The 20,228-nt window shown below is 37.8% G+C and overlaps 1 protein-coding gene across 1 annotated transcript; it reads right to left on the bottom strand.

The window, feature by feature from the left end:
* Positions 1-706: 706 nt before the first annotated feature.
* Positions 707-20,123, bottom strand: mmp14b (matrix metallopeptidase 14b (membrane-inserted)). The gene is made up of 10 exons (XM_065277060.2): positions 19,629-20,123; positions 10,195-10,343; positions 9,691-9,813; positions 9,049-9,356; positions 5,753-5,914; positions 5,501-5,667; positions 5,208-5,346; positions 4,162-4,312; positions 3,961-4,076; positions 707-2,923 (listed from the first exon to the last, which is right to left on the bottom strand). Exons 1-10 carry the CDS (start codon positions 19,695-19,697, stop codon positions 2,445-2,447), a joined length of 1,863 nt encoding a protein of 620 aa, XP_065133132.1. The 5' UTR covers positions 19,698-20,123; the 3' UTR covers positions 707-2,444.
* Between the last annotated feature and the right edge of the window lie 105 nt (positions 20,124-20,228).

Here is a 20,228-nt window from a genome sequence, read left to right on the forward strand (position 1 = left end):
GTCAATATACGTACAGGATTAAATCTGTCATCTCTCACTTAAACATATATATGACATTTACATTAATGCATGTTCCGGATGCTTTTATCTAGTGCATTCAAGGTATAACTTGCATTTGGGAATCAAACCCTAAATCTTTTGCGCTGCTAATGCAATGCTTTACCAGTTGAGCTAGAGAAAAAACTGTATGATTTTACTCTAATCTCTATCTGGAAGTGTAATTATTCTCAAGGATCCACACACATACACTTTATAACAGAGATATGTTTCCTTACGAACAGTGCCAAAGGGTTTGCAGAATTATAATAATTCCTGGTTTCACTTAATCCTTGGAACTGGCCTGTTTTTTCCATCGCATTTATATGGCCAAGTGTTTCCGAGTGCCAGCAAGAAGAAAGGGGAAAAGCAATATGGCCAAAAACAAAAGAAATAAACACATTTCTAAACAAAAACATGATTGGGAGGGGGGTCTTTTTCAGATGACATCAAATGAGAGACCCTCATTTAATTTATTTCTGATTCTTACAGGGGACACAGAGAAGTGAAGAGCAGTTTAAAAAAATATCACGGAGACTTGGACTCAGATACAGGTTAAGAGGAGCAGACGGAGATCGGGATAGAGAGAACCGCTTTTCCTTTCACATTGGTTCGGTGTAGGATTGAATGGAAAGAGGGATAAACAGAAAAAGAAAATCTGACGGCAAAGTAAACTTACAAAATATTTTATTTCTGACTTAAAACATTAAAAGGTTCGAAAGACAAGCACAATTTATTTTTAGATAATGATCATTATCACTCAATTATTATTATTGTTGTTGTTTTTTCACCAAAGTTATATTCCAAAAAAAGCACCACAAGTTTCAAATAATTGTAAACACGAGAAGTAAAAATGCCATTTTCATACTAAAAATTTATTTCACTTAAAAATACAAAACCCACCCATTCACTTTACCCCAGATAAAGGCCACTTTATAAGACTTACATTAGTGCCTGTCCAGCAGGACAATTTAATGACAATTGTTAAATCAGGAAAAAAAACACATTCTTGACATGGAGAACAATAACAATAGTAATAGTCATAATGACAATGACATCATCATCAATAATAGAAAATATTTTAAAATACAGTACAATGTAAAGCCAAACTACTCAAGGACACAGACAGACAGCACAGGCTTTTAAAGTTCGTTAGTGGATTAAGTATCGATTTTCTTTAGTTATTTAACCTGAGATTCAGGGTTGCATGGATTGGGAACAACACAGGGACTGCAGCCCTGTGTGGTTTTAATGTTTTCATGAGCTAATGCCAACCATGTATTTAATGATATCTGATGGATTTTGTGAGTTTGTGCATATGTGAGTTTGTCCTCACAAAAAAGTACTTTGGTATAATGTTACAGTGATGATATTAAATGGTATACTAAGATATTTTGATATATACCATAATCGTTTATTTATAAGGGTTAAATGTCCCAAATTCTGAATGACAGTCAGGGTTCAGACACTCCATTAAATTTTGAACAATGATTTTTTTATGACTTTCAAGTTGTTTGTAGTTTAAGGATAAAAAATAAAAAAACATCTCTGTCTGAACTGTAACAATTCCTTGAAGCACTTAAATTTTGAAGTTTAAACCACTTGACTAAAACAAGTCAACTTTCTTGAATAGTGAGGCGTTGGTATAAAATAGGAATTTTATGATTTTTTGGGGAAAATTAGATTTTTTTATAATTTATACCACCTTCTAAATAGTCAAAAGTTGAAATAAGTTGAAATAACTTTATTTAAAATTTAAGTGCAACAAGGAATTTTTACACATTGAAACGCTGACATGTACAAGCAATTTATGATTAATTCCCTGGAAATCGCAATTTGAAAATTCCCTGATATTTCCAGGATTTCCATGACCATGGGAACCCTGTACCATGAAAGCGCATTCAACAAAACAGCACGGCAGCACTGTACCATGGTACATTTGGTACTTTTTATGTTAGTGAAAAATATATCAGGTGCAACCCGTGATACGGAAATCTTTATTAATGTGAGCTTCTGCGCCAAAAAGGTGACAAATTCACAACGAGTCGGAGGTACACAACAAACACAACTATAAGAAATCAAGACATTTACAAAAGGCTAAACAAACAGCGATGAGCTGGCGTCCTTGGCTACACCGGAAGAGTAAGAACGTTAGAGAAGAGGGTACAGATGTGACACAGGTGAGAAATGGGTGCCGTGTGCCGGTCTACAGCGTGCGGGAAGAGCTCGGCACAGGTGGAAATGCGAAGACCACTGATTATAAACTATAAAAAAATGCAGAGATTCGTCTGAGTGGCATCATTTCTAAAGTGAACAATAAAAGCGACCCTTTTAGATTTTTGGTTTCTGCTTTGCCATCAAGTCCCCCCTTTTCCATATTCTCAATCCTCTCCTGTTCAGTCTTCTTCTCAAACTTTGTCCAGTAGAGACCTCTGGCAGTATAGCAAGCGTCTGGGTGTGCCGTACCTGCGGAAGAAAAGGAGCGCTCCGAGCGTTAAGATGACGCACACCAATAACATGAGCGGTATCACCACGGCCGCCGCCCCTCCGCTGCTGCTGGGCTCAATCAAGATCACTTCGGTGTCTTCTTGTATGACCTCTTCATCGGTTCTCTTGTCATCTCCTCCATAATCACGTTCTCTTTCTCGCTCGCGTTCTCTCTCGCGTTCCCTCTCACGCTCTCTCTCGCGCTCCCTTTCACGCTCCCGTTCACGCTCCCGTTCTCGCTCACGGTCGCGGTCACTTCCTCCTCCGCCACCTGTTGTAGGCTCCTCATTGGGACAGCCCATCCAATCCTTAAGCGCAGACTTGGGATATCCAGGCTCCACTCTTAGTAACTGGTTATTGAACTTCCAGTACTTGTTGGCCTTGTAGAAGTAGGTATAACCTGTGAATTTAAGACAGAAAATTCAGGGATAATACTCTTTGCCTACATCCTGGCTTTGTTTCAGGAAAATAACTGTAAATAACACGGTCTGTATATCTTGTTTTAAACAAAAGTGTGGAAGGAGGCAGATGAGGTAATAGGCCAGACTTGAACCTGCATTTCTCATTTCATGCATGCTTTTCACACTAGGCATTAGCTTAACATAACTGCACTACATACAAGTTGAGTATTATGACTCAACTTGTATACTTAAATGTTCTGATTTCTTTGTATGAATTCAATATTTGGCTTGATGGCTACATCTGGTGGAAATTTTGCCCACTTAGAAATCCCCTTACTGATAAAAATGCTGATGTGACAAATACTTATTTTCCACGCTGTATACACACTTACCCAACTACATTTTCCCTTCGTTCGGTTTGCTGTATTAGCTACACCCTATTTTAAAGGAGACATTTCACTAGACTTTTTTAAGATGTAAAATAAATCTTTGGTGTCCCCAGAGTACATATGTGAAGTTTTAGCTCAAAATACCATATAGGTTATTTATAATAACATGTTAAAATTGCCATTTTGTTGGTGTGAGCAAAAATGTGCCGTTTTAAATGAAAATGAGCTGATGAAGTGCAAACACTGATCTCTGAAATTGAAACTCAATCGTGCTGTCAATTATTTTCTCTCTCTCTGCACTAAATGGCTGTGCCGTGGTTGGATAGTGCAGATTAAGAGGTGTTTTTATTGTTATAAGATCCCCTTATGACATCACAAGGGGAGACAAATTTCAATGCCATTTTTTCACATGTTTGCAGAGAATGGTTTACCAAAACTAAGTTACTGGGTTGATCTTTTTCATATTATTATCTAGGTAGGTTGATAGAAGCACTGGGGCCCCAATTATAGAACTTAAACATGAAAAAGTCAAATTTTTATATAAGTTGACCTTCAAATTCTTACGGCATTTTATCAATCCAACTACTTTGCTAATTTATGAATGAAAGTGAGGCTAAAGTTGCTTATTAAATGTCAAAAAGTCTTACTTTGATCTGAACTCATGAATGCAGCCTTTATGTTGTCTGGAACGCCTTGCCATTTACTGATAGGTTTGGGATAGTCTGGATCCACAGACTTTGTGTCTTCATTGAAACGATAATATCTGAATGAAGATAAGAAATGGAGTTATACGCTCTCTTTGTACTCAGTAATTCATGACTCATGTTATGGACAATACAGCTACTGACTTGTTTCCTCTGAAGAAGTAAGTGTTGCCAGTAGGCGTGTATAGAAGAGCTGCATCCAGTTTGTCTTTCGGAAGACCGCTGCCCATCTCCCTCAGGGTCTTTGGGTAACCTGACTCCAAGTTTGACTCGCTGAACACCCAATGCCTGTCTCCTAAAAACCAGAGATGACGAAATGCATTGCTTTTAAATGTTGGAGGGACATGTAGAGCACTTTACAAGTAGAAATGAAACGGCATGCAAATTTTACTATACATCACGGTTATAGTGACCAAAATCACCACGATTGTCAATGTTATCATGGTTTTGTGAGCACTTTCTAGAAATTAAATAAAAAAGGACTTTTTACATTTTATTTTACTTTTAAGTGCACGTTTGCTCGCATAAACAACAAAAAAATAACATACATTAACATTAATCATGGCACATTTGGGGTCATGTTATAAAATAAATGTTCATCTAGTTCAGATAAAACACAAGTTAGGAAATCCGATTTTTATGTAAACACAGGATAAATCAGCAAGTCTGCGTGCGTGTGTTGAGAAATATGGTGTACTTTATGACCCAGGAGTAGAAAAGAGCTTTAAACTCATCAGATCCCATCATTAAATGGAAAATGAGTAGAAAAGATGGATCTCTCTAAAGAAATATTGAGTAAACATGTGTTCAGTATAACTAGATTTCCCTAAATGTCAAAATTTTTGGGATTTAAATTCAGTCAGTAAAGACTGTCATCACAAACACATGGGAGTAGACGTGAATGAATGTGTTTGTCTCACGTTATTGCTTAACCCTGGAGAACCCAAGAAGATTTTGGGAAGCAGCCATTAACATTGGCCAAATTTGACCACGTGGGTTTTCCAGGGTTAAAAGTGTTTGATTCTAGACAGGGGTTTTCCAGCCGTGACACTGGCATGGTTAAACAGTAATAAAAAAGACTAACCACTGGATATTTTTATCGTGGTTAACCATTAAACCGGCAATCGTAACATCTCTATTTACAAGTTTTGGTGATACTTATAAATCAATGGACACAAGTTGACTCCTACCTTTAAAGAAGACAAATTTCCCATCTTCTCTTTCATAGGCAGCACCAATAGTTGTGGGCATACCTCTCCAGAAATGTCCAATTGGCATGGGGTAATTTTCCATAACCCTTTGGTGACGGACACGCCAGAACCACTTATCCTGAAACGTAGGTTTAGGGTGTTCACGTTGAATACACATGCATACACATTTATGCATTCAGTCGACACTTTTATCCAAAATAACTCACAGTACATTTTTTCAATCAAAAATCAATCAAACTCAGCTTTTGTATACACGCTTCAAATGTAATTACCTTAAATACAAACATTTCTCCTCTGAAGATGCCAATGGTGTCAAAATTGCCCTCACAGATATCAGGACCAAAGCTGGGTCCTCCTGGCCTGGGTGGTGTGGGGTCTGGGTGGTGATTGGGCGTGTGAGGGGTGACGGGTGGTCGCGGACGGCCTCCGGTGTTTGGTCCTGCAGAGCACAGAGATATTTAACATCTACATTAAATTTTAACCGTAAATGATGGTTGTCAGTACTATGGGATGATTTATTTTACCATAAAGCTGCTGAATGCCTTTACGGTCATCTTCAGGAAGTTCAAAGTGGTCAGTGTCCATCCATTGGTAAAAGGGAGCCATGATGGCGGAGGGATCATTCGAATGCTCCATGCCCAGAGCGTGACCCAACTCGTGCACAGACACCAGAAACACATCATTACCTGAGTTAAAAATAAAAGTAACTGATATAGAATAGATTTAACCAACCTTAGTTACATAATCGTATATAGCACATAATATATTTTTCATAGATCATAGACGCTTTTATACAAAAACACTTACAGTGTATTACAAGGTATACAGTACATTTTATTAACAGTATGTGTTCCCTGCGATTTAACACATGTTCTGTGCGTTGCATTTATTTAAAGTCCCCCGTAGTTCATAAAACTCATGCTTGAGCATCATAAAAGCATTTTAAGAGTTCACATTAACATGTAATCAATAGGAAATGAGATAAAGCATATTTGCCGTTCTGTCCGAGGGGAGGGCTCCAAGGTCGGAATTTTATCCTGAAACTCAGAAGAAATTCCCCTCTTTAATCTTTAACTAGATTAGCAAGCTGAGAGTGATGGGGTGGAGAAGGGATGCTAAAAAAACTGTCACCGGGGAGAGGTGAGGGACGGCTATTTAAAGGCACCTGCTGATTGTTTGGATTATATGAGCATGCTCCTTCCAAATGTAGTTAAATAAACTTCATATATAAACGTTTTTCCTGTGACACTTTCTTCATGCGTAAAAACAGCTTGAATGTATTTCTACACCTTTGCCTCATTTAGTATATGGGAATTTATGAATATGAAAGGCCGTCCCCGCCTCCACCCGTTCGTAGCTCTGACCATAGATATATGTAAATAGATGCTACATGAATTGTGCATCACAGAAGGAGAGCTGAAGCAGCTGTGCTGCGATTATTTAAGCGGCGAGTCTATGCAGCTTCCATAACTCAAACTACTGATGTGAGTTGTTACATGTTTGTGGTACCGTGGCGCGGAAGAGGCGTTTGGAGAGGTGCGGAAGACGCGTTTCCGCCTCATTTGCGCGTCTAGCTCATGCGAAAGGCGCGAATTGAGCATTGTGCGTGGTATGCGCGAATGGTGCTTTTGGTGCATTTTGCGGTTCACGCGATTTTGCGGCTGACACCCGAGTTGAAAAATTTTAACTTTGACGAAATTTCGTGCCGCGTTAACCAATCAGGAGCCTGCTTGCTGCTGTGGTGGCAGCCCCAACCGGAGTCACTCATTCAACCAACGCTTGATATTGTCCGTAAGCAGTCACCCGGAGCTACTGTATACGACACAAGTTCTTATTTCTATAGAGGAGACAGGAATAAAAAGAACCTCGCTTGGAAGAGTCACGTGACGTTTATCGACCCGCGCCGTTTATTTTCGCCCTACAGTAAGGTTACCAAATACAAACTGGTAACTCTCTTAATAAATAGCATAGCACTTTCCCCTCCCACAAAAGGCGAAGTTTGCCTCTGACGCGCATAAAATGCTTGCTTTTTCCGCGCGTCTACTAGGCTCTACACGTGCAAATGCATTCAAACTGTTCAAGCGGCAAACTAGGCCCGGTAGACATGATTTTGACGCCTGAAACGCTGTTGGTGTAAAAGCAGCATATAGAAAATACTCAGCAATGGTGTTGAATAATAAATTGCAACATGGTTTATCTTAAAGCATTTTAAAAATAACACATAAACATATAACCCTCACGGAAAATATATATTTTGTTATATATGAAGGGTCAATAAATTCAAGAATTCTCAGTATATATAGAATGATTACATTGTAATAATATATAAAAAAATACAGAATAATACATAAGGAATATGGTGCACATATAGTCACATTTATATCTGAATGTGTATTAGCAATATATCAACACAATTCAAGATTAATCTCATACAAAATAAAAGTAATTTTTTGCATAATATATGAGTTTGTGATGTGTGTAAATATCATGTATATTTAAACAAACACACATACACAGCATACACAGCACAAACTCATATGTTATGCAAAAAACTTTTATTTTGTATGAGATTAATCTAGATTAATCTATGCCCAGCTCTAATATATATATATTACAATATACAAAATTGTAAATGTTTACATATTGTCTTTACTCAAATAAATACATGCTGTATATGGATGTAGTATTCTTTTTGTCTTATTGCTAAATATATATTATCAATATGCACATACATGGTTCATTCATATACCGTATTTTCCAGACTATAAATCACACTTTTTTCATAGTTTGGCTTTTCCTGTGACTTATAGTCAGGTGCGACTTATATGTCAAAATTAATTCATACTGACTAACATGAACCAAGAGAAAACATTACCGTCTACAGCCCGAGAGGGCCCTATATGCTGCGGACATCTATTCAGCCTGTATGTTCTGTATACTATTGTTTAGTTGAATAACTTGCCTTTCCAAATTTATTAAAATTCTAAATAAATGCGACATTTAGTCCAGTGTGACTTATATATGTTTGTTCCCCTTCATGACGCAATTTTTGACTGATGCGACTTGTAGTCAGGAAAATACGGTGCTGCAGAATATTGAAAAATATAAGCACTAGATTCAATATCACATTATATTATTTAATATATTCACAAATATTTTTGTTGGTAAGTGTAAACAACAATAAAAACTGGATTTTCATGGACTTTAATAAACAAGAAAGGCTGGAGGCATAAAACTTTGTGTTCATCAATCAACCTGATAATCGGCGACTATTTTGGGACAGCCAGAAGGCTAAAGGATAAATAACACAGAATGACAGATGAGGGCTGTCATTGTGGCCTTTGGGGCTTTCCAGTGTATTGAATATGAGGAGTCAGTTCAGGAAAGTTCAAAGAAAGAAAAATCATTTGAGAGAGAGATAAGCTCATAAAGAGATAAAGTCCAGGGCTTGGCGCTCGTGCTTGGACATGTGAGCTGCTTTCTCACAAAAACATTCGAAACAGGCCGTTTTCAATGCATCTTATGCAAGCCTTAACAAGAACCACCAAACACACACTGAAATGTTTTTCAAAAACAGTGGCGGGCGGTGACTTCTTTTTCGAGGGTGCATGATGTGAAGCTCGCCACAACATGTTTTAGCCTGTCATGTGTTTGGCAAAATATGTGTTCGGCACGTCATGTGAACCTATGCGCATCACACGTCATTTCAAAATATGTGTCTACTGCAGACGCTTCGAATAGGTTAATGATAAAAGAGACGCTCACGTTTGCCAGATACTCGCTTAATCTGAAATATAATCAGAGTTTAGTGTTAACTTACCCAACAAGTCGCGGTTTCCGATGGTCCAAGGCTCCGCTGCGTCAAAGTGTGTGTCTCCCCCAATACCATTCCCTGGGAAGTATGCGTGAGCCAAGAAGCCTCCTTCACCGTCAAAAGGACTGGCATCACCGTGAAAACCATCGGCGAAGAAGAGCATGATGTCTGCAAAGTTCTCCGACTTGTCTCTGATGGAACTGTACGGGATCTCTCTGAACCGCAGGGGCGTAACACTTTCCCACACTTTGAAGGCTTTTCTGATGGCCTCGAACGTCTCGTATTCCCCAACTTTCGGAGTGTAGTTCTGTATGCTGAGACGCAGAAAGAGATGATAAGAAAGGGTGCATTTGAGAGGCAATCGGAAAAAGTAGGCCATATAGGCCAAATACGGAATATAGGAAGGAGAGGGAAAGTGATTTACAATACGGACAATTCACACAGGAATTTTGGCCAGGGCTGAATCTTATACAGTAGTAGGCCAAAGATGACTTTTCCATAAGGCAAGCGTGTACTCACCACCATATCTAAACGTTTATGACAGCAAACCTCAATTAATCGTTAATGGTCTGGATTTTTGGCCTTAAAATGACCTAAACGCAGTTTTATAATCACTTCTCCTTTATCAAACCTTAAGTTGTCTCTTACCAGAATGTGATCTCAGTTTTATCCCACTTCAGTCCTTGGATCGCGTAGCGTTTCTTTCTCAGGTTGCTCTTTAGTTCTGCTCCGAACTTGTCTGGAACGCCACAGCGGGGTTTCTTCATCGCCCTGACAATTACCGGCCAACACATTAGATCATTCACCGCACAACAGATCTCATTTCAGTGACTTTGGACAGGGCGGGCATTATTTCTGTCCTCATATATTCTACATCTTCCATGCACCATCGAGCACCGTTAGGCGGCTGCTGAAACAAAGCTCTATTTTTCCATTCTCTCCCTTCGTGACTAAAACCACAGAAGTGATGAGACAAAATAACTCCACACAAGATATTTATAAACAGTTGCTGATCTGGCCACAGGTGCCCTAAATATGCATAGAGCCCATGGAGGGTAAAAGTATCACCAAGGTGCATCTTTTAAGTGTGAAAGACATGCACATCTTTTAACTTATACTTTAATACAATACAAGTTAAAAACAGATACTTACTCTATAGTGCCAGTATCCATACTGCCAGTGATTGTCAGGCCATAAAATCGCTGCATGGCAGCAATGGCAGATGTGACGGACTGAGGAGAGCGGGCGGTGTGTGTACGCAGGTCACCTGGTGGCAGGTAACCATATTGCTGTAGCCATGCCTGGAAGAAAAGAATTTCGTTAATGATCCAAAAGTTAGTTACCAAACGTTTTTATGTTGTCCCTATTTCGATAATTGAAGTACTGATTGATAATGATTAACAGCAAGTAGCCTCCTTACTATAGGGTTAGGGTTGGTTTAGGGTTAGTGGCGTGTTATTTAGCATAAATTACTATTATTACTACAATAATTATATGTAGCATGTCCAACAATGACACCATAAAATAAATAATAATAATAATAATAATAATTCCTTACATTTATATAGCGCTTTTCTCAGTACTCAAAGCGCTTTACATATGAACAGGGGAATCTCCTCAACCACCACCAATAAAGTGTAACAATGTTTTGTTTTGTTTTGTTTTTTCATCTGAAGCTAAAATGGACTAACGTTTTAATATGACTGCAATCAGATATTAGGTACCTACATCAAAGATTAAAATCTTTATAAAGTTATACTTTTGAGTTTTTATATATATATTTTAAAAGGTCAATTGATATAGACAGCAAGTTATAGGGGATGGAAGACCACGATTCAGCCATCTTATATATTGGGTGCCCAAAGCACTGTTATGCTATATTTCCGGAGCACTGACCAAAAGGCCACTTCAACTTCAAAATCTTTAAACCAGCTGTAATAATATCCCATCTTAGTGCGTTAAAGATAAAGTTTTCAACAAAAAAAATTCTGTGACTGTTTACATTTATTATTATTAAATTAAAATAAAATATTAAATTAATAATATTTATGGGATTTAACTGATCACAATCCTAGAACGGCATAGAAGTACAGGAGAAATCCAAAGCTGCTGACATTGATTGTATTTACATTTACCAATATTACTCTGATTATGTTTAAAGGTGGAGTCCATGATCTCTGAAAGCCAGCGTTGACATTTGAAATCACCTTAACAAACACGCCCCTACCTCAATAGAATATCAACCTTCTTTCAATAGACCCAATATGTGACTAACCGGACTATAGGCCGATAAATATTCATATTAATTTCACAATGAAAAACTCCCAGACCGCGGACATCTTGTCTTTGCGCTAGACTAGCATACTCTTCTTAAGCTCGCAACACGTGTCATCTTCGTGCTATGTCACAGAAAGCACCAATCAAAACTCCACTTGGCCAGCAATGAGCAAGTGAAGTGGTTCAACAAACTGAAATAATCCATCATTTATCGGCTTTCATTTATCGGCCTAATTTTGGTATCAGACCGATAACCGATAATATTAAAAATAAGCAGTTATCGGCCGACAACGATATGTCGGCCGATATATCGTGCATCCCTAATTATATAGTACACATTTTACACAGTAACTTTAGCTAAGTGTAGTTTTTGATAAACTTTAGTTATGATTTAAACTAAGGTAATCTACTTATTATTTATTTTGCTCGTTATCAGAAACAAACTACTTATGGGCGGCAGTGGCCTAGTGGTTCATGTAGGTTGTCTACAAACCGGAAGGTTGGTGGTTTAATCCCCGGCTCCACCGGACCAAGTGTCGAGGTGTCCTTGAGCAAGACACCTAACCCCAAATGCTCCTGACGAGCTGGCTGGCGCCTTGCATGGCTGACACCGCCATCGGTGTATGAATGTGTATGAGTGAATGGGTGAATGTGAGGCTAATTGTAAAGCGCTTTGGATGGCCGTAGGTCTGTTAAAAGTGCTATATAAATGCAGTCCATTTACCATTTACTCTAAAAAGACTGTTGTTATTGATTCTATATGGAAGTTTACCGGAAGTTACATTTGTTGCACAAAAGCCGTTTGTTTATGTTGTTACTGGAGAAACCATCTATAATCTGGGCTTAACCTGACACATCTCAAAATCATGCGGTACACCAAAGCGTTAAAAACAACAACCAACATATGTTTTCAATTGTTTCCAATGGAAGTGCCACGCTTTTTAAAAACGCCAACAGCTGGTGGGTCCAGCGTTCAAAAATGTTCAACTTAGGGTGAAACATTAGTTGTCAATGTCACTTTTCACTCGCCTTCCAATCACAGTGGAGAAGGGGTGGGAAAAATACCACAACAACCAACCCAAACCATCCTCATGCCCGTGGTGTCAATATTTGACGCACTTGACCATGCGTCAATATGTTACGCGGAGGGTATACCTTTCGCGTCATTTTTTGACGAACTGGGGACTTCAATACTATTACGTCCGTTGCATTCTCTTTCCTATTTTCTTACCATTTTCGCGTCGGTTTAGGGTTAGATTTACATAATGACATCCCTACCCAAACCTAACTCTAACCCCAACGCCAGGTGACAACTGTGTCTAACCCCAACGCCAGGTGACAACTGTTTAAACTGTTTAATTTCGCGTACACTGTTTAATATGCGTAATCTAACCCTAAACCGACGCGAAAATGGTAAGAAAATAGGAAAGAGAATGCAACGGACGTAATAGTATTGAAGTCCCCAGTTCGTCAAAAAATGACGCGAAAGGTATACCCTCCGCGTAACATATTGACGCATGGTCAAGTGTGTCAAATATTGACGCCATGGGCATGAGGATGTGTAGACCAACCAGCACATTGTGGATAAACTAAACTGTATGTTGGCAACTAAAGTGCAGCTGAACAAAAAACGTTGTATGTTGTATACCTGGCATTTTCAGCCACATTTTGATAGACATCCAGGCACTTAATGACTATGCATTGAATAAACAGCTTTAGCAAGAGTGTGAATGTTATTGACAAAACAAGTTACTACATTTAGGGTTGGTAGATGGGCAACACAAACTCAAGGGACTGGGCAGAGTTCATTCCTCAATTCATTAAACAACAAGCTTAAAAGCTTTGTAACACAAAGCCATTATTAAAAATTCCCCTTAAACATAGACGACTGCACAAACAGAGCTATACGTCAAGTGTGAGTCTAAGACAGACGATCTGGATTCTCAAACTGGGCCGGTCTTGCATCCCACAGAAGAAACATAAAAGCGTGCACGCTCGCACCGTTATGGAACGATACAAAATGATGATAAAGTGATGAAAAGCGATATGTTATCTGTCTGTGACCTCCTCCAAGAGACAGTTAATGTCTCCAGTTAAACCACACTGTCAGTCAGTTTAATACCATTCAAACCTCAGAGACAGAGCCTTTATCCCATAATCCCTCCTTCCATACCTCCTCCGCTTCTTTCTTTCACATGCACTTGCAGGAATGAAAGGCAACAATGTAGACACACCCAGTGAGGCCGTAATACACCCTCATGGCGAGAAAAACATGTGGATCACATTTACATTACATTTATGTTCATTCATTAAGCAGACGCTTTTATCCAAAACCACTTACAAATGAGAAAGCATTAAACATTTAGTCTAAAAGTTGACACATGATCATATGACATAGCAGGAGTTTAACCATGTGAGTGATGTTAAGAGCAGCGGTTCCTCATTATGATCACATTTGTTTCGTGAGTATTTTGTCATGTCTGGCACCATGTGTTTTTAAGTTATTTATGGCTGAAAACACAGTCAGATGCTTCAGATCAACGATGTAATCCTCGAACTTCCTGTTTTCTCTCAATTATTGCATCCTCATTCACTCTTTTTTTGTGTGTCTTTCTTATTTATAGAAATTGAGATGTCTTTGTTTGCTTCCTTATAATTGTAATTAAGTCTTTTGTGTCATAAGTGGGTTTTTTTTTACCGCAGTTGTTCCTCTTTGGCCATATGTGGCTCACACTCAGCCCTCGACAGCACAAACAAAGCTTCACTGTTATGTCCATATGAGGAGAAAAAGGCTTGTAATGAGATTGAACATAGTGTAAAAAAATAAGGATTTAGGAACAAACTGGAATTTCACAATTGGAATGGAAGTAAACATCATGTGTGATGTCTTGTTATTGTGCAACGTACCTCGAAAACAGCCTGTAAACTCTAACTAAACCCGTCCCGGCAGAGTGCACATCTGTTTGCCAAGCTTCCTGTCCTACTCACAGAGCCTTTATAGTCTTTTCTATGAAAACGGCTCTCGAACCTTCACAGGAAAGTTAACTCGTTTTTCCCCAAAGAGTTGAACACTATTAGGATTGATGTGAATGACTGGATACACTGTCCTCCTTCTCTGCTTTAGTATGAATACATGTTGGTGCCAGACTCACAAGATGATCCGTATGTGTTTATGTAAGAATCAACATTTGTAAGGCCAAGCTGGAACAGCTTTCATTAAAGGTGCCAAAGAATGCATTGATCCAATCTGTTAAATTGTTCTCTGATATCTACACTGAAGGTATGTGACTTTATCAAGTGCAAAAATGATCCAGAGATGGGTTTACATGTCCATTTACAACCCTAGGAAAGGGTCGAAAGGGTAATTAATATTAATGTTGAGCACTGCTCTGATTGGCTGTTTCTCAGAGCAGCTCATTTGAGTAGCTCTGTGTGTGTGTATACAGACCTTATGTTTGAGTCTGTATCAGATAAAGATAATCAATTTGAGGAATAATTAATTGTTTTGAGATTGTTAATGGACATTTCTGAGTGGTAAGTTTGTGTTTTTTCAGTATGGACCTGCAAAATGTAACTGTAACGTCAATAGTAGAAGACTTCAGTCTGAACGCTGGCATATAGCACTAACTAGCATATAGCGCTAACTTAGCAGTCACAACTTTGTTTTCAGTACTGTAACAACATTGTACTCAATTTAATGTGTTATTTAATATTGGGGAGTACATCTCAACTGTAACATTTCAATATTTTGCTTGCAATCGTGTTTAAGGCTCCTTATTATTCATATATGCTTAGGTTAATACAGTTTTGCATTCTACGGCACCTTTAATGATGTTCGTTTAACTTTTTGATTCAGTTCTATATGTTCCGTCTACCCAGTCTCACAAAATTATTTACCTATAGTCACGTAATTTTTTTTAAATTCTTTTTCGTGATACTGTCACAAATTTCCTCGTTTTATTGTGATTGTATGATGAATTTCTGTTTATGTGTTATTGCCACGTATTGGTTACTCAACTGCTTTTTCCTGTTTTTAAACCATTTTTGCTTTGGTTTAGGGTTTTGATTTGGTGTATGCATTAGGATGTCACTTTAAGTATACACCAATTCATCGGGCGCACATGCGTCTGGTCCGAACTTCTGTTTGTTTAATGGTCTGACTAGTTGCTGAAACTGAACTCGTCGAAACAAATACCTCGTCGAAATTAACAAATGTTTTGGGTTCCTATGTAATCTACGTGTTGTTTATTTTGCTTGTTAAATAAATAAACTACTTTAAAAGGACTTTGTTGTTATTTATTCTTCGCGGAATTTACCGGAAGTTACGTGATGACCACGAAAACCACTTGTTTATGTTGTTACTGCTGAAACCGTCTATTGCTTTGTACATTTTTTTTCAGATTTTTAAAAAAATATTTTCTAAAATTTAAACCATTGTCGCCTGGCGTTAAGGTTAGAGTTGGTTTTGGGTAAGGATGTCATTTTATTTAAATCTAACCCTAAACCGAAGCAAAAATGGAAAGAAAATAGGACAAAACAGTTGAGTTACCAATACGTGACAATGACACATAAACAGTAATTCATGACAGTATCACGAAAAAAAAAAAAAAAATTCTGTGACTATAGCTACATCATTTTGTGTGACTGGGCTGGTTCTGTTGGTTGTATTTTATCCCAAGGTTTAATTAGTGTTAAACAACTGAAACCTAAAGTGCTCCTGAACCAGTGTTGTTTACATCTTGCACAATGGTCTAAACTAAACAAAGAAGCAATAAACACCAATTTAAGTTTAAGTGTGTTTGTGAACATATGCATTGGTAATGTCATAGACACAACGTAAAAAGCATGCAATTTTCAGGCGAAAATTACTCACATCTTCCATTTAACTCTGGGCCAATGGAATAACACTGAATCTGTGTCTGTGTGTGCGGTAAATCTGAATCCAAAGCAGCCAATTCAGCTGTTTAAGTTACTCTAATGACCCTCAACAGCTGACTCAATGTATTAACACCATATCAACATCAGACCTTCATCCTCGAATGAGATCATCTAATACAAGGGTGTCAAATTCTTCCCCCTAAGGGCCGCTGTCCTGCAGATAGCTGCAACCCTTATATCAAATAAAGGAATAGTTTACCCCAAAATGACAATATTTGACTCATTTTCAAGCCAACTTAGGTGTATATAGCTTTCTTTTTCAGCCAAACACAATCGGATTTATATTAAATAATGTCCTGGCTCTTTTCACCTTTTTAATGGTATTCAATAGTGCCCCATTTTCGAAACTTAAAAATGCGCATCCATCTATTAAAAACAAATCCATACATTTATTAAATGTCTTCTGAACTGAAGCGATGGGGTTTTGTAAGGAGAATATTTTCAATTCCACTCTCTACTTACATTCTATGGCACCTTTAAATTCACATGAGGCTGTGCACGTATCATAAAACAAAGTTTCAGATTCATAGGAACGGCATTACTTGTTTTGGGACATCCCTAATTGGATCTCGACTTGGAATTTATTCTTAGAGTTTCTATGAGGCGAAAAAGCAGCATCCAGCTAATTTTAATGTCAAAAATTTCCATCAATTTTTGTGGTTGGAAATGATGTGGAAGGAAGCCGAAGATATATTGATTATTTTTCCAGACAATATGTGCAAATTTACCAGCTGCTGTTTAAAAAGCGACAGATCAACTTTTCACACGTGGCCTGTAAAATGAAGATCATTTCTGCTTTCTGCGAATCATAGAAGTGAAGGGCAAAAATACTTTTTGCATAGGTATGTGGGTTGTTTGGCCAAAAGCGACACAGGAAGCGGACCATTTATAGTGTCATTTACAGCGGTCATTCATTCTCTGTCTTCCTCTTGTTTCTGAAATGACATCACCTTACAGCCTACAATGACTTCTATTCTTTATGCAGACATCCATTATTCAACCCACAACGTTTCCTGTCCAAATAAATCTCTTATGTCACTTTTCTGTAACATGCCACCCCCATCAACATCCGTTATCTTTCTCAAAACTTAACCATAACTAACTTTAAATAGTGCCACCATCACACATCTGTTCAAAGGAAAGGCTGTATAGAAACCCCCCTGCCCATTTCCTCTGCTTCTTTGTTTTTTTTCAAGGATGTGACTATACATCTGTGGCTAAATGCATGTTGCAATAAAGTGCTATGATGCATGAGTTATCCTTAACCTCACATGTGCATTGACGTGAGTATAACTCTTCCTATGACTTCCTATGAGAGGTGTACCAAAGATAATTGAGTGACATCATAACCACAGTTTACATTTCTGTGACATTCGCAACAAAGGGAAGTGGATATTAACACAAATCCCTTTTAAAATCGCAGGTGTGCACGGGGTCCGTAGCATAAGGATATCCTGGAGGAATCAGGAGAACTTCCTCCAGGATTGTGATGACTTCCTGTGTTCCCAAGTTGACCAGAAAAAGAGCCAACCTGTCTAAACCCCTCCTCTCATTTTTGACCATAACTATAGACAGATGTCAACTATTAAATCCTTCAGCTTACAGGGGCAGAATCTTCCTCCCCCCATCTCATCCTCAGCATATCCATTCCACTCCCTGACCACAACATTACAGTCATGACTTTTCTGTTCGTCCTGTTTTCCTGTGGTGATTGGTCGTCCCGGTTTCGCTTCCTCAGCATCTTTTCATCCCTGTGGTCTCCGTCTTTTGCATTAATTCAGAATCCTCAACAACTCTTCTGCTTTCTTAGTGTTTACTTTGATCACTCAGCACATGGATCTGAGATTTTTGAGGTCAAAAACCCTGACGCGAAACATCTGTCACTAAATAATGCTTTTGAACGGTAGCCAATGAGATCGTTTCAATATGATAATTCCTCTTCTCAAATCGTCACTAAATTATACACATCAAAACATAATCCCTCCTGAATTTCACTTTCACAGATAATGGAAAATAAATAAAAAGTGCTATAAAGTTAACCCTAAAATTTATTGTAATTTATTTAAATGCATTATTTGTTCTATTAAATCTCTAAACAATGTAAAAATTATTTTGCATACAAAATCTATTTTAATTGAAATTGTAAATATGTTTCTGACAAGCACATCTGCCCCAACATATTTTAAATACTTTACTTAATATATATAATCAAGTGACACAACAAATGCTACAATGATGTATAATCATTTGAATTACAGTCATGAGAATGTAATCTTTCTACGGTAATGTGACATTTAATAATAGTAATAAAACTGTAATAATAGTCTATAAATATATAGGGGTTTTCCCCCTTCTAGGACTTTTTGCCCACGGGGTTTTTCTCCTAGGGGGTTTTTTCAACCCCTGGGGTGTCTGGTGACAATGGCTTAACTTCGCACCCTCTTCCATTGGTTACATTTTTACTACGCTCGCTAGTATGGTTAATCTTAACTGCTGTATTCTGCTCCTTATGTTTTATGATTTTTCTGTGTTTTTTCCTGCATTTATTAATGTAAAGCTGCCTTGAAACAATTAAACAATTGTGAAAAGCGCTATATAAATAAAATATAATTGAATTTAGTTAAAATACAAATTATTATTATTTCTTTCTTTTGATTTTTGTGTTGCATGTCCCACAGATGACAGATTCATCCTATTACGATTTTAAAAGAAAGACCCTTAAAGGGATAGTTCACCCAAAAATGACAATTCTGTCATCATTTACTCAATCTCATGTTGTTAAAACCTGGATTCATGTCTTTGTTCTGATGCACACAAAAGAAGATATTTTGAGGAATGTTTGTAACCAAACCGATCATGAGCCCCATTCACTTCCATAGTATTATTTTTTCCTAAAATGGAAGTGAATGGGGCTCATGATTGGTTTGGTTACAAACATTACTTAAAATATCTTCTTTTGTGTTTTTTAGAACAAAGCAATTTATACATGATTGTAACAACATACAATTGAGAAATGTTTTATTTTGGGGTGAACAATCCCTTTAAATAGGACCCTTAGTATGATATGTATATTATACTTGCACTGCACTTACTTTACTAAAGGTCACATGTGTCCTGGCATGCACGTACTAGTAATGCTTTTTTATGTTTAGAGGATTTTATCCAACTCAAATGTTTGCTTTTTTTAAACGTAAGTAATTTATATGGATTTTAGCACGTAATAAAGAAGTTGCAATTTGTTATTTAAAACAAACCAAAGTCTTTATCTGTATTTATATTCTTGATCTACGGCTTTTATCTACTAGTCAGCACATTATAAATGTGTCTGTTATCAGAGTATATAATATAATATATTTTAAAAAAATACTTACCTCAGGTTTGAAGGCTGAGGACGCGGCGCGCGCGCACAGACAGATGAGCAGCACGCAGCTCCAAATCATTCTTCAGCTGATCGGTCCTTTGTTAAAACACCTTTAGTACTGTTTATAAAGTCTGACGAAGCTTTGTAAATGTCAAAACATAACGCGTTACGAAACAAAACTAGCGACGGGAACTTTTGACAGCTCAAATGAGAAGAATTGCGCAAGTTTGTCAAAATGTAAACAATTATTGGCATCGATCGCATTGACTGGTGTGCTAAAGGGTTACAATCTTGTAATGTTATGCACTAAACTTAACATTGAAGATGCATCGAGAGAGAGAGAGAAAGAGAGTGCGGTGTATAGATAAAAGCATGTATCCTCGGCAATATCTCTGTGGATCTTTGTCTTAATTTGCTTTCATCGTGTTAGTCGCCTCAAATTTCAGTCCTCGGGTCTCGTATGAACAGCAGCAGCCCTTCTTCTTTCTCTCTCTCTCTCTCTCTGGGCTGTGTAGACGTGGTCGCTGGAAGAAGTGTGGTTGCCAAAAACCTTCCAAAACCCCTCCCTCTTCAACTTTAGCCTATCCCGTTAACTTCTTCTGCTGTTGGT

This window comes from Paramisgurnus dabryanus, chromosome 6, assembly GCF_030506205.2.
Source record: "Paramisgurnus dabryanus chromosome 6, PD_genome_1.1, whole genome shotgun sequence".
In the NCBI taxonomy this organism is placed as follows: Eukaryota; Metazoa; Chordata; class Actinopteri; order Cypriniformes; family Cobitidae; genus Paramisgurnus; species Paramisgurnus dabryanus.